This window comes from Anas acuta, chromosome 2 (assembly GCF_963932015.1).
Source record: "Anas acuta chromosome 2, bAnaAcu1.1, whole genome shotgun sequence".
Classification (NCBI taxonomy): domain Eukaryota; kingdom Metazoa; phylum Chordata; class Aves; order Anseriformes; family Anatidae; genus Anas; species Anas acuta.
In genome coordinates, this window is record NC_088980.1 from 6,240,170 (window position 1) to 6,255,685 (window position 15,516).

Sequence of the window (15,516 nt, forward strand, 5' to 3'; positions counted from 1 at the left end):
ATGCTGTTTTACTACATGTTGCCTAATTCAGGGTAAGTGAAAAAAAAAAAAATCCACATGAAGATGAGATAAGCGGTTTTAATGTGTGTTAGCAGGTCAGCGGACACTGTAAATCTCCCTTCTGCCTCCCCACACTTTATCTCAACATAACACATGTGAAAACATCCAAATGTCTTCTCTTATCTTGGTTTGCACCTCATGTTAGTTACCACATAGATGCTAAAAGGAGAGCAGCCTGGCTTTGCCAAGTGGAAGTGCAAACTGGATTTCAGGCAAAGAATGCTTCAGACAAAGGAAAAGGGACGGTCAATGAGGGTGAGGAGAAAAGTCCATCAGCAAACCTAGCTTACTGCCTGCCTAAATGCTGCAAAATGGTTAAAATATGAATAATTTGTTATTAAGGGATAATTTCAGCTTTTGGAAGAGGTGTAAAAAGCCAAGCTCAGCTCAGATTGTGCTGAACTAGATTTACCAACTGTTTTTACTTCTTGAAGTTATTTAAAGATGGAGCACATTTCAGTGGCCCTTTTTAGAAGAACATCCTTAAAAATAAAACAAGGGCCTTCAGCCCTTGCATGCAGCCTGCCCAGCCCTTTCCATGGCTGTGAGCATAGCAGCCAAATTCCTTACAAAGCGATGTTCTCCCTTGGGTGGAGGATCAGTGCTGGAGGGAAACATGGACCTTATGTCATCAGATATAAGAGGAGCTCTGTCCCATGGTTCTCCTCCCTGGTGCCCAGCACCTTCACAACCTCAACAGCTGTTGACCATCACCACCATCGAGGCTTCACCCAAGCTAGAGGTGAAAAGGCTGCTTAAGAGATTTGTGGCAGTCAAAGGAGGATCAAAGGAATTCGGAGGAAACTTAGAAGTTGCACACCAGTGGTATAGAGATTTTGGGTTGGCCTCCTAACCTGGCATGGCTGTGAAACTGGCTTTGGGGTGCTTTGTGCTGAGGAAAATGAAGATGAGGATTCTGACACGTGCCATGGCACCATTGTAATGTATCCTTATTCACAGAAATTGGAGGTCCTGTAATTTGTCAGGGTCACTCTCCATCCTAACCTATTCAATACAAAATCAGGACCAAGTCAGGTTCAAGAATTCAACTATGCAGGGATGTTTTTCAAGTCATATTTGCCACATCGATTTTGGTATTTTTCCTATTGATTTGGACCATCTGATTAAATAAATGCTTTAGGGAAACAAGGAAATCCAGAATTGCACCTTGTGAAAACAACCCACGCAAATTTCTCTCTTTTCCTTTTGCATTGTGTCATATTTGAGTAAAGTTGAGCCTAATCCTGCCCAGAAATAAGCATCCCTTTGGCTCAGCACCTCAGCTCTCACCGGCAGCAATGGCAGTGGAGCACATCCGATGGGGCTGAACCCCAGGGAAATGTTCTCTCAGCAATCACCGTGCACACCCCTGGCATTACAATGCTGTCTTCAAATAACAAACAATAATCAAGTGCATCCCCATCCACAACCTGACAACAGCCGTCAGCATCAAGAGGGTACCCTGGGATGCATCGGGAGGTGTTTTCACAGATCTTTTGAAGGGGAGAATATCATTCCTGCTCAGCTGCCCTAAATCAAGGCTGTCTCTGCACGGTGCCTGGATGAGAAGCAGAACGGAGTTGACAATGAAGAAATTCTTTTGTTGCAAACCCCAGTAGAAATGCCAGCCTTTCCCAAGCAGCTGCACCCAGGCAGCCACCACTGCAGTAAAAAGGAAGAAGGATTCAGTTCTAGGACAAGGTCTGGCTGATCGAGGGGCATCCTATGGTCCCCAAAAGTCACAGGAATTCTTTTGCCATCCCTATCCGTGTTGGTAAACATGACCCAGGGATCTGGCAAAGGTGCAATGTAAAGGTGGACTGTGAAAGCCTGAAACCCCATTCCAAGTGGTTGGGGTGGGAAAACTGCGAATCCCAAAGGGCAGCCAAGCCCTTTGCTATCTCACTGGATGCAAGAACACAGCAGCAGGTTGTTTGGCTCACCCTTGGAAATTAGCTGAGGTTTAATTCTTGATTCGCAGCCATCTGCCTTGGGAATTCACGGGAGCTGTTAGAAAAGCCTGAGCAGGTGTAAAGGAGGTGACAGATTAAGAGAACAGCGAGACGTAAAGAGGTTCTTCTGGAAACCACCAGGAAGCAATTAGGATGCAGGAATGATTTATTTAAAAGCATTTATGCCAACAGGAGTGGCACATGCTGTTTGCAACGAGGCTGCCCTCTGCAACGGAAACATTGCCTCAAAAAGCGTGGACACAAGGAGTAGGAAACAAGCTGAGAAGATGGAATATTAATAGATTTTCACAGCCTTAGTTTGAGCATTAGATGGAGAATTTATTTTTTTTTTTTAAAAAGAGGAAATGCCTTGCAAAAAAAAATTAAAAAAAATAGGCTGAGTGGATGATGTGAAAACCTCTTTTAACCTGAGTTACACAAAGTAGTGTCTGGCTTTCCAGGAGATAATTTTTTGTTTATAATTAACCTAAGCACTCATGTATCCCATCATATTACAGTACGTGAGAGCACTCCAGAGCAGTAACCAACCTGCTGCTGGTAAGGGCAGCCCTCTGTTAATTCCTTTGCAGACACATTCGTCTCTGTGCCACGGACCAGCTCCAGAGCTGCCCTCAGGAGTCCGTGGTCCTCACCTGAACACAAGGGTTCTGGTTCAAGGAAGCAGGCAGCAGAGGTGGAGATTTCATGCAGAGCACCTTAGTCTCTCTAGCCTCCTAAATTAAAGACCTTTACCTTTTTGCCCTTCATTCATATGATGCAGTTCCTGGATCTGTAGGTGCACTCATGCAGTTAGGCAGCTGTGAGGCAGAAAATGCAATGCCCAAGAAAAAGGGTAAACAGGTATGAGAAAAGATTAAGGGGATAATAAACCTCTGCTCAGAAATGATACATGGTAGAGGGAACATCAACCTCATTACAAGGTGTTTCACCCAAGGGTATTTCAGAGAGGCAGCAGAAGCTCCAGATATTTCACCTGTTATTGCAAATTCCTCTTTCCCTGTATTTTTTTTCTCTCAGTATGCATTTGGTGTACAGACCTAGCTTTGTTCCTTTTCAAAAGAAATGGGGCCAGCTGAGGACCATGGGCCTGGCCTTTAAAGGCACTGAGCTGCCACCTGGCCTGGGAGGATCTGAAGATCTGCTCTGTAGGCATTACTTGCAGCAACAGGCATGAGAAGCTAGCCTGGGTGGAAAAGAGGAAAAAAGAAGCACCTGAAGTAATCCAAGCTCTCTTTCTTCTATCTTTTTTTTTTTTTCTCTTTTCTAAGCACAATTAGAGAGAGACAGGTGTTCCTGGGGCACATAAAAAGCTATTTGAAAGCACTGGGGGCCTGCATTAGCTGAAACTGCTTATTTAAATAAGTGGCCAGAGCTTTCAGCTCAGCTGCTGTGCTCCCTTTTGGATAGCCTTTTTTTTTCTTCTTTTTTTTTCTTCTTTTTCTTCTTTCTTCTTCTCCCTCCTGCTTCCTCCCCTCTCATTTAAGCAGGTAGATTAATTTGATGAAATCCCTGGCAAGTGCTGTGGCCCTAACCAGGATGGTGGTCTGTGCTCCTCTCCCAGAGAGCACCTTACAGGGCATGTAATTATTGGGGGTTCTTCTTGTTGTTAAAGATTTTAGGCTTTAAATTGCCAGCCAAGGAGTATTTTTACTGCTGCCCAGACAGAACAACTTGTTCCTTGTTCTCTGCTATTAATTCATCTGGGTAGTGATGTGACTCAACACGAAGATGCAGTCTATGGCTGGGCAGTACTGTGCTGCTTAAACCCCCTTTCCAGCTTGGTGCAGTGGATGTTCACTGGTTATCCATAAGGATGTGCTTTTAGGCTGGTGAGAAGGAGCACCAAAAAGAAAGGACTAGCTCCTACTGCAGCTCAAACCCACCTCCTTGCTATAGGAAACTGCCAGGTTCAGGTGAAATGCTGCTCCCAAAGACTGTGCCCCCTGGCACCAGCAAGATTGCCTGGGTAGGGTGTGCACGCTCCTAATGTGCTATTAAGGTCTACATGTATGGGAAGTAACCTCACAACTGTTATAAATGCAACAGCTCATTGGGAAAAAGAGTCTGTCTCTTTGACTAGAGACCTTTTCCCCTGTGTGTTCTGGAAGGAGGCTGCACTATGGCACTTCCTACTCTGCGATTTTTTTTTCTGCAACCTTAAAATTCTCTTTTGACAGCTTTACTGGGGTTTGCATCAGTTACAATTCTGAAGTCACTGTCAGATACTGGAGACGTATATAGCTATTCTATAACTTTACATCTATGTTTGTAATTTCAGTAGTCCAAGAAATGCTGCATATATGTTAACTCATGAATTATGTCAGCACCAATGTGCTCCCTGTAGAGTGCATCAAGGAGCTTGAAACATCTGATAGCTAAAAGAAGCACACCGTAAAGCCAGCTCGTGGGAAGAAGCTGATGCATTTTCAGAAGAGCTCACTGCTGTCCCCACCACTTTGCTTCTCCCAGATGGACACAAGTCACACCCTGGCCAATTTGTGGAGACAACACTGAGCACAGTGGGAGCCTAAAAGTGAGACACCTGGCTGCAAACAGATGGGTCTTATTTCTCATCTCAAGAATGACAATATTTCTTTAAAATGGTAAACCTAAAAGAATGACCATCACTTTCAAGATATCCTGATTCCTGGACAAAAACATTTTTGGTCAAATATAATCTAGTGGTTCATTGTACCAAAATGACTAAGAAATTCAGACATTATTCTCATTAGAAACATGTTGGCTATAACTCTGAAGAGTTACCAGTGAGGCTAGTCTCTTGAGATCTCTCTAGAGATCATTCCTTGTATTCTAGTGGCCTAAATTCATTGATTCTTCTCAATTTTGCTCTGGAAACACCTGTGAATGTCATACAATGGGTACTCCAGGCCCATGCTGCTAAGCCACAGAGATGACAGCAGGTTTGCTTTCAAAACACCATGCATGGGCCTGGTAATCCCCATGGCTGTCATTTCTGGTGTTCAGTGCAGTCACAAGATTTAAAAGCTCTCATTTTTTTCTTGAGCATTACACTGAAAATAGCAAAAATGAAAGATGTGGTGTTCATTCATTTCTCCCTTTACTCAGCTCCAGGAGGCTGCTGCGCAAACTCCTTCAAAGTCTGTCATTCTCTCTAGCAAAGGAGATCTATCTAAACAAACTGCATATAGAAATATAGGTATATAGATGTATTTATACATATATAGTTAAAATGATATATGTGAAAAGAAAGTGAGGAACAGAGCTGAAAAATTTCACTCCATGCTAGGATAGAAGAGAGCTCAAACACCACCTTCTGCAATGGCAAGAAGAAACCAAGGTGTGTGGGTAGCATCAACCCTGGCTTTGCCTGGAGGCTGGGATTTGCTGGGAAACTCAACTGTGCCATTGAGCTGGGTGGTAAACACTGCCTCTTTCAGGGTGGAATGACCTTTAGGAGTTTGCTTAGAGCACTGAGGTTGAGTTATTTTGGGGCTGTGCTGAGATGACCTGAGGAAAACAAAAGAGAAGAGCTGCCGTGGGATTGAAGTCTCAGCCCATGGAACTGATGGGACCCATGCCATTAATGTCTGAAGAGGCAGGATCCCATACAGTGATTTGGGAGGGCCACTCCCCTGCCTTACACACCCTCATTGCTGGCCAGGCTGTGCACAGGGGCTCACAGTGGATGGGTAGCAAATTCCAGTGAAAGCATCATCTTTGGGACTTCAGAGGAACCAAATAAACAGCAAGTAAAGGGATATGGAACAGCCTAGAGCTGAAGCAGAGGGTGTTATTACTCTATTAAGTTAAGGGAAGGAAGGTTTAGGAAGGAAACTGTGGAAGCTTCTTAGCAAGATCTAGCACGTTTGGGAAAAACCCTCAAGAGAGATACTAGAAGCAGAGCGTATGCAAATAAGAACAATAATAAAGCATTTCAGGTCAGAAGAGGTACATAGGAGGGTGAGACACTCCGTAGCTTACCTGTTAACATGTGTGCCATGCAAGATGAAGGCTCAAGCCCAACAGAAGGTTGTGCATTTTATAGGAAACACTCCTAGGCAATACTATTCCTTAGGATTCCCCTGTGTTCCACAATGTTACCATGCTGACCTGTCTTCAGAGGTAATTTTTCCTGAAAAAAAAACTACAAAACCATTTGCAAACAGATATTGGAAGGGTTAGAAATACATGCATTATTATGAATCTGGAGGTAACGTTGACACTACTAGTGTTTTCTGGGTGCCTGCAGCATTCTAATACTGAGCAGAGGACAAATGCAGAAACTTAGAGTAGCCCTGGGCTGCATAGCCCTGTAGCAGGGAAAAAAAAAAAAGTTACAGAAACTGCTGACTTCACCTTTTGCTATGATTATGTGGGACAGTCAGCACCAATTTTGAAAACTGCTTGATTTTTTTTCCCTAAAAATAGCCTTCTGGGTCACTTTTAATCAAGTCCAAATGGCCAAGCCTCTGTGCTAGTGATTCTCCTATAAATAATATTTGACAGGGATACCTTCAAAACAAACAGACGAGCATTTAAACAAGTTGTCTCAAACTCAGTTCTGACTCCAGCCTTGTAAGTCTTTGCCAAATATCACACAGCTTCATGGCCTAATCCTCTGAACAGATATCTAATGCTGTGTAAATCTGTGTCAGGAGGGCTACAGCACCTGTGATGTGTTTCAGGGTGACATTTATGGCACTCCAGAGAAAATGGTAGCCTGCTCAGACCTGAAGGCTGGTCCTGCAGGATTTGAACAGGACTCCTCTTGAGAGAGAGGAGAGCTGCAGGACATAAATCTGGGAGGAAGGAGGAGGCGTGCAGATTCACACACCGAGACAGTTTGAAAACCTTGAAAAGATCTACTTTCAATCACTGGGTAAAGCTAGCAAAGAAGGGGGGTGTTGAGTGTTCTGTAATGATTCATTTTATTTTATATCTGTACATTCATTTTAAAGTGAATGAGCTCGCCTTGTAATGTATGAATGTACAGATCTTGGCTCTGTCACTGATCATAACATTTTTTTCTTACACCTCTAGCCTTTCTGGATAGGCAGCTCCAGGGTTTTGTGGGGTTAAAGCCATTTTCTGCTCTCAGCTCTCCACCAAGGACAGAAATATGTGTCACTGAGTTGCCCCCTTAGCATGATATCTCAATCCTGCCAATTATATTACAATTTTAAGAGGCCTTAGTTGAACAGCTCTAGTTTATGAGTGTGTTGTGCATTTGCTTACTGCTATTAGACATCCTTCAGCCCTTTCTCCTTATTTAGACAATGTTCTCATTAAACTCAATGGGGAGAATAAACAAAAGGAGTAGGCTTTGGGCTGTATATTAATGCAATTTTGGAGTATTGGTTGTAATCAAGGCTGGTTACAAATAGGGAAGACAGAATATGGGTGCAGCCTCAGTTTGGAAGCGGTGTGTTTAAAATGGTTTGTGAAGTCAAAATCAGATTTTCTTATTTATATGTGAGTGTTGGCTGAGAAGGCTTCAGGAGAAATTAAAGGGTTACTAATGAATATGTGAAAATTATAGTGTAACTTACTGTAAAATAACTTCTTAGGCATCATCATATCATGGGTTCAGGTCTGCTTCCTGAGACATGGAAGCAAAGGCATCACTGGTGACTTTTACCTCCCCAGTGTGTTAGGGTCCTATAAAATCAGACCTTGAATCCAGCCTGCCTGTTTTCTGTGGTGTTACAGCACTAAAATGCAAAAAAATTATATTAAAACCTTCCTTCTGCATCAGCTGCTGGGTCTGTACATGGGAGGTGAGTTTGTGTCGCACCTTGTTAAAGGGTGACATGCTGAAGTGAGACAGTCAGACTCTGTGCCACTTCGTCCTCTGCAGTTCTGGGCTGTCTTGTCCTGACAGATATCCAGTGTGTTTCACCCAGCCCAGGCGTGATGTCTCTGAGACCTTCTGCCCTTAAGCTTGCTGTCACACACATGCCACAATAAAGCCATCAATAGGTAAATAACAAATTGAGCAATTTTACAGAAATGCTTAGCTATGCAGACAGCACTTGTACATAAATGGATATGCATTAAGGAGAAAGGCTGCTCCATACAGGATGCTAGCTTGGGATGTAGGGGACCAGGTTCATCGTATCCTGCCTCATCACAAACCTCATGTGGTTCAGAGAAAAATTCACCCCATCCTAAAAGAGACAGGATGATTTCCCACCAGTACTGGCCATCTTCATAAGGAATCCTAGAGTTTTTGGTTACATTAAGCATCTATTTTTCCTATAGGGTAGAAGTATCCCAGACTTAGACTTATCTTCTATCTTTAAAATGGCAATAAAACACGTTTCTTCCAGGTGAGGTTTGCACACTCACATTAGTGAACATGAGATACTCAGATACCATGATAGGGTTGAGCAAATAGCTGAAATAAGATGGGAGGAAGGGAACTGTGATGAGCAGTGTGCATAGGTCTCATTCTTATAAGAAAATAACTTATAACACGTGGGGATTCATTTTGGTTCCTTTCCTAATAAGTACAATTTGGCAAGACACTGATGGTGTTGGAAAGCTGTTTCTCAGTAAGGATTCAGGCAGTGAACACTGATTTGAGCACACAAACCCCAGCTCCTCCGTGTGTCTGCTCATCTGACCCACAATCTCAACTACCATTTGGTTCACCCAGGCTCCAGTCCCGTGCCTGATACCACCCACATTTCTGACCAGCTGGACACTATGAAAGAACATTCTGAGAACATGAAAAGCATTGAAACCCCTCTGTGCTTCCTCCAGATTTGGAAATATTTCAAAGAAATAGCATTTGAGAGGAATGAACCTTAATGCTGAGCACCTGTTGAGTTTCCTTCTCCTTTAGAGGCTGCACAGGAACCAGAGTAAAGTGAAAAAGTGCAGAATCAAAGTCATGAACAGAATTCTTTTAGAGCCCGTGGTATTAAATCAAATCTATCAGCAATCTAGCAGGCTTGTTTTCTAATCAGTAAGTGTAAGATGGATAATTGAATGGTAAAGCTAAAATCTTTTATCACTGCTGGAAATGGTTAGATCTTACAGGTGCTTTCATCTGGAAAGCCCTAAATTATAGCACTTACATGACTCATCATATCTTTAATAGTGGGAGATGCACACACACCTTGGGAAGCATACCGGAAACTACAGCATGGGTGTCACAGAGTGCTGGTTTTGTAACGGTGATCTCTTTTCTCATCCGTTTCATGCAAGCTGATGTTAAGAGGATTTTTGTGTGCTTAGTTAAAAGAAAACTGACATCTTTGAAAATGTCTTTCTAGAAAGTTTGTGTTAAACTGGAGACAAAGGGTTTGTGGGTTGGTAAGAATTCTGCATATGCATGGATGTAAAAACATCCTTTTTTTGCATATTGGTCTAATTTAATGGCTTCCACTTAAGGTGTTTTTTTTCCACTGTTCACTAACCATCTGTTTCTTTTCAGGATGGAAAGGCAGAAGAGAAGGAAAATGGCAGAAGCATACTAATAGATTGGATTTTTTGCTTTGTGTCTCCATTCAGGTTTCCTTAATAAGCCTCATAGCCAACACGCTTGGATACTCCGAGATGGGCCCCATTAAATCCCTCAGGACCCTCCGAGCTCTGAGACCACTAAGAGCACTGTCACGATTTGAAGGGATGAGGGTAAGAGTATATGAAGCACTGATCAAAGCTGAAAGGCATGACAACAAGCATGTAACAGGGCCCTGTTGCACTTGGTTTTGTCTTCATTTTGTCTGCCAAAGGAAATGACTGATAATGCTGCATCAAAACAACAAAATCAGAAATCCCTCCTTTGTCTTGATTACAATTGTATCGTTACAGCTTTATCCTCTGGTGGATTTCATGATAAACTAATCCTGCTGCCTAACTTGTCATATTTCACTTCAAAAAACAGCTTTTTGGCTGAGGAAGCATCTGGCTAACAATTACCTCTCAATTATAAGGCATACCAGGGGAATAACCAAGCTACAAGTTTGCTCCCTGCTTTTGACGCGTATTAAAATAAGACTGACTGGGAAAGTTCTTAAGGACTTTTTCAATGATAATTAGAGCAAAAATTAGAAATGCCAAAGTTATGGAAAGCAAATTAATAAATACACAAAGTCTTTCATTTGAACAGATAAGAGTTTTAATGTGTGATATCAGGACTAGCATTAAAACCGTGTATCTTGTGTTTGTTTTTCTGTCTTGGGGATCCATCTCTCTCCCTTTCTCACTCCTTTGCTGACATGGCTGTATCAGCCTAGCATACTTCTCTGTTTGTAAGCCTACCTGCTGCACTAATCAATCACAGTCTAGATGGGTGCTTTGTTTATTTAATTCTTTGTACCATGCATAACCTGCAAAAGATGAGAACTATATTCTGTACGAGCTGAGGGTTACTACTAATTGCTACATGCAGGTAGCATAGCAAGATAAAGCCAATCTGTGACAAAATTCCACATAAGACAACACATATTCTCTCTGGAGAGCCTACATCTCACTACTAGGCCAAAGAAGCCTCAGCTTTTATACTGAGGTATATTCAGGGTAAAATTTTGCATAGGCAGAATTCAGGGCAAAATTTTGCACAGGCAAAAATTTTGGTCTGAATCATAAGTGACTAGATGTAGTTCATGTAGTACATGCATGCAGTCCTTGCAATTCAATGCTCCAATATTAAGGATCTATGGTTTTGTTCCACAGAACTTGCAATTCTCTAAATCACATAATTTGTGTGGATGAAGATGGGAAAAATCTAACTGCAGACCATCTATGTTAGTATAAAAGATTCGAAAGGCTCTATTTGTCTGGGCAGTCAGACCTGCATTGTTTGTTCACCACACTCCTTCCAACAAGCACAGGGAATACTGTAAAGGTTTTTCATAAAAGAGAACAAAAGCAAACTGCAGATCCTTAGCTGGTACAAAGTGTGATGTTGCACCTCTGACGTTAATAAAAGTCTCAGTCTTAGGTCATCTGATGACCTCACTCCATCTTTATGAAACATACACGGGTTGAACAAAAGTTGGTTTCTGCAAAAACTGCAGTAGTTTAACTACCAGAGTGATTTGGGCTCTCATGGACTCTCTCAAATCAATTTAAATCTGGCTTATGAAGGCTTAGCTTCTACTGGTGGATTTGCAAGCTCAAGTGAAACCCCTTTAAGATGCTCTAAGCTGACATAAGAATGCTCCCTCGTGACTTTGTGTCAGCTTAATTAAATTGGATTCAAACTTAAAAGCAGTGGGCAGACTAGAGCAAAGCATTGGAAGAGCGAGAAATTGAAATAGGAAAGAACTAATGTGAAAATGCTCACAGCTCTGAGAGGCATTCTGAGAACAGCGAGAGGTTGGCTTGGTGGAGATCCTACATGGCGTAGACACATGGTGCTGCATCAGCCCAGCAAGTTTCCTTAAAAATACATCCATAGTTGTCGCTCCCTCCGGTGCCTGACTTAACATCACTTTTCCTCCCTGTACCGTTGCTGCAGCTGAAATGTATTCAGTCTTTCTGAGCTACCAGAGGTAGTGAATTAGCTTGTAAACTATGATAAAGTGTAATTGAGAATACGTGCTATTGGAAAATCAAATCACTTTATTTCTGGTGTGTCTAACCACACTTAACACAACTAGGGACAGTTAGACCTTTTATTATTAGGAGTTCATATGCTCCAGAATGCACAGGAAAATTGCCAGCGCAGTGATGGATTAAATCATGATAATGTGAGAAGCAAACACTGACAGTGAGGAAATGATAATAGTTTGCTCTAGGATAAAGTCTTTTTCTTGAATAACTCAAGGATTTCTGAATGGCAAGAGCAGAAGCAAGACAGTTCTCACTGCAGTAAAAGACTTAGTTTGCTGTACCGAAATTTTGGAAACAAGTGGTTCTGAGGCTAAGGCACAGAGTAGCACTTTGATGGATGGCCTCTGCCCTGTGTGTTGGAAGTAAGTGTGTGTTGGCACCTCTCATGCCATCAGAGAGGTCTGCAGAATAAGGCAGAAGGCCATCCTGCCCCTCTGTCCCCAAAAACAACACTTTAATGAAGACACTCAGTAAAGATACTTTAGGACCAGTCATGTCGTGCCTGTGCCGCCACTGCCCATCAGCCACCACTTTTTTCCAAACCATGCCCACAGTAAATTAGCTTAGATCTGCCCGCCCCAGGTCATGCAGTCTCCATGTCTCCCCATCTCTTGCCCATCAGGGAATTATTTCCAGAGGTTCCACTTCTCCGCAAGGCTCTTCCCAGCAAGGAAGGTTATTGCAGTATTTCAAAAGGATAAATGGGTGGATGATAGACTGTTTAATGTGAAACTGATCCTAGGCAAAGTCATGGTGAGGCTGCTACAAGATACATGCAGGAAAGAAATAGCATAATTAATGCTAGTTAGCATGATTTCATGGGAATAGTTCTTGTGAAACTGATATGGTCCTTTGATTTGATTACAAATTATGCTGATGATGGTAACTGTGCTGATATAATATCCTTAGATTTCAGAGAGGAATCTGATACCATGGGACATTGTGATAAAAAACATGAGCTTTGTGCCAAGCCAAGTAAGCATACTTTAAATTAACTTAAAATGGATGGTGGATCTCAAAATTGTAATTGTAAATAGTGATGACATTGTAAATTCAGTGATGAGTGTCCCAGGGTGAGGGATTCTTCACAGGAAGAGCTGTCCTTAATCTGGACTTTAGCATCTGGAAGAAAATGTAAAATCTTTGCTGACAGGACACAAAGTGATTTGGGTAGTAAAATGATATTACAGATAAGGGAATTATACTGACTGATCTGGATCACAGCGAAAACCAGATCAGTTGTGCAACATGCATTTTAATAAAACCGCACACATCATACACCACAGGAGCAGGAAAGTAGGTCACTCTGGGGACATTTCTTGGAAAACAGCAGCTAAAAGGGACTTAGGGATTGGGACTGCTGGTCAGCAGGACACAGGCCTTTGGGCAGGTCTGACAAATGAGGTGACTGTTACAGTCCGTCCGTACACAAGATAGAGATTTGCACCACTGCAAATTAGGGCATGGGGTGGCTCAGTTTCTAGGCTATCCTTCAAGAAGTCACTGGGAAGGTGGTTCCACCTATAAAAGCACTGATGGAAACCCAGAGGTATGAAACCCTTTCTTAAAAGTACCTGTATATGATGCTGTTTCAAGATGCAGCAGAAATTCAGCCCTTTCCATGGCAAGTTTAGTAGCTAAACTTTTAATGTGAATTTATGATAACAACTTGCCCTCACATATCCAGGTCTTTAAGACCTCTTTCTTGTCCCAGTGCAATTCAGGAGCGCTTCCAGGAGGCCAGATGACATCAAGCTGGTGTAAGAGCAGCAGCAGGGGGAGAAGAATCAAATCCTCTGTTAATAATTCATTTGGAGAGGTGTTGCAGGATTTGCTCCAGTTTCATGTCATGTTTCATTATCTACGAGCTATTGAGCATAATTTGGCAGACGGAAAAAAGCAGGATGCAGGCACGGCCGTGGCTCACCCTGCTGAAACCTGGATGTCTGTGTCCTGTGGCAGGGTTACAGATGGGAGGTGGGTGCAGATGTGACATAAGTGTAGTGGCTTTGTGCTGGCACAGATGAAAATCCAACGAAAATATTGTCACACATAGAAGCAAATTAAAGCTATTTTGACAAGGGCTGAGAGTGTCTTCAAAAAAGCCCTTGATTTTGAGATTATTTCACATTTTTATTATCACAGTAAACTTGGTCTTAAAACAATGAAATTAGGAATTGAAAAACATCCAAAACTGAAATAAAAAATTAGGGAGAAAAAATGAAAAGTCATTAGGAATGAGCTTGTACAACAACAACAACAAAAAAGGTCAAGCAGCTTTTCTCATGTGAAAATTATCTTCATTCATAAATGCACAAAATAGAAATCTGGGTTTGGAAAGATTTACATAATTTTGTATTGTATATTGTAGATGAAGCTGCTGCTATACATGCACGTTTTACTCTTCCGGTTTTTCTTCTTCCTCAACACTGAAAAAAAAATGACAGGGAAACAAATTTTACATTATTGGCTTGTCAGAAAATTGGACAGTAACACAAGAGAAAACAAGAGCTGACATTTCCCATAATCAGATTCACAACCGAATAAAATTTAATTTTTATGGATCAATATCACCTTGTCTCAGTTTCAGAAGCATAGAAGGGGAAGCGCTCAGTGTCTGCCTACCAGATTTTAATCTCTAAAGCATGAGACAGAGATGGAGACAAATCCATGCAGAGGGACTGGTGTCTTCAGCACTGTTTTCAGGCAGCTTTGCCTGGACCACGCAATAGCAGGATCTCCAAAAGCTATGAGTATGGAGAAAACTTATAAACGATAGTCAGAGGAAGGGGGAAAACTACATTTTGAGATAGGGTTCTTCTCTCAGAAATCTTCTTTAGCATGATGTCTGGCACGCATAACATCCTAAAACATTAAATAAAGTGCATGCTGAATGGTTGATCCCCTAGTATTATAAAGCTGTGTTCAAAACTGGCAGCTGTACAGCATCGGTGGATGTTCTGACCTTTATCCCTTTCATATGGCTTCAGAATGGTGTGCATTACCTGTGCCACCATGCCCACACCTTAAAAACTCCTTTTGAACTTCATTTTGATGTATGATTTTACACAGATTTTAACAGCACTGCCTGGGTTGGTGTGGTGGAACTTGACAGCATGTCATGGGAAAATGTAAAGGTTTTTTGTTTTTGTTGTTATTTGTTTGTTTGTTTTTTGTTGTTAAATTAGAATGGTTTCACTGATTTAATCATGTGTACTGACCATGGAGGGGAACTTGGTTTAGTACAGTATATCTCAATAAGTTAGTATTTAAGTAAACCAAATTAATCACAGCTAGAGTTCACATCCTAAGCATTATGGAGGCTTGAGTTCAGCAAAAGATTTCAGAAACCTTTTCTGGCCTATTTTGAGATAGTGGTGCACCCCAGTAATTTCCAATTAATTGCATGATTGTTTGAGATTGTCTGACTGAAGTGTTTTATCCAGTAGGAGCTGGGAGGTCATGGTGACTTTGCAGATCGCTCCTGAATTAAAAGATTCCTCTGGGGAAAAAAAAATAATAATCTTCCCTCTGGAAAAAAACATTAATAATTCTGTTTTGTTTTGTTTTGTTTTGTTTTCTCTCCCTTTTCACCTAAGGTGGTGGTCAATGCCCTCGTGGGAGCCATCCCTTCCATCATGAATGTTCTGCTTGTCTGCCTCATCTTCTGGCTCATCTTTAGCATCATGGGAGTGAACCTGTTTGCTGGGAAGTTTGGGAAGTGCATTAATAAGACAGAAGGAGATATGCCTTTGGACTCTAAAATAATTAACAACATGAGTGACTGCATACTCTATAATGTTTCTGGCACATTTTACTGGACAAAAGTTAAAGTTAACTTTGATAATGTTGGTGCTGGGTACCTGGCTCTGCTACAAGTGGTAAGTGTGACCACCTGAGAGTAATCTCTAATGGGCAAGTGTTATTATTCCCA

The 15,516-nt window shown here is 41.8% G+C and overlaps 1 protein-coding gene across 9 annotated transcripts in view; it reads left to right on the plus strand.

The window, feature by feature from the left end:
- Window positions 1-15,516, plus strand: part of LOC137852076 (sodium channel protein type 5 subunit alpha-like) — a 206,768-nt gene that overhangs the window by 174,949 nt on the left and 16,303 nt on the right. For all 9 annotated transcript variants that reach the window (XM_068673366.1, XM_068673369.1, XM_068673364.1 and 6 more), the window contains 2 exons: window positions 9,534-9,656; window positions 15,182-15,463. In XM_068673366.1, the coding sequence (XP_068529467.1) occupies window positions 9,534-9,656; window positions 15,182-15,463 (405 nt within the window). The remainder of the gene's footprint in view (window positions 1-9,533; window positions 9,657-15,181; window positions 15,464-15,516) is intronic.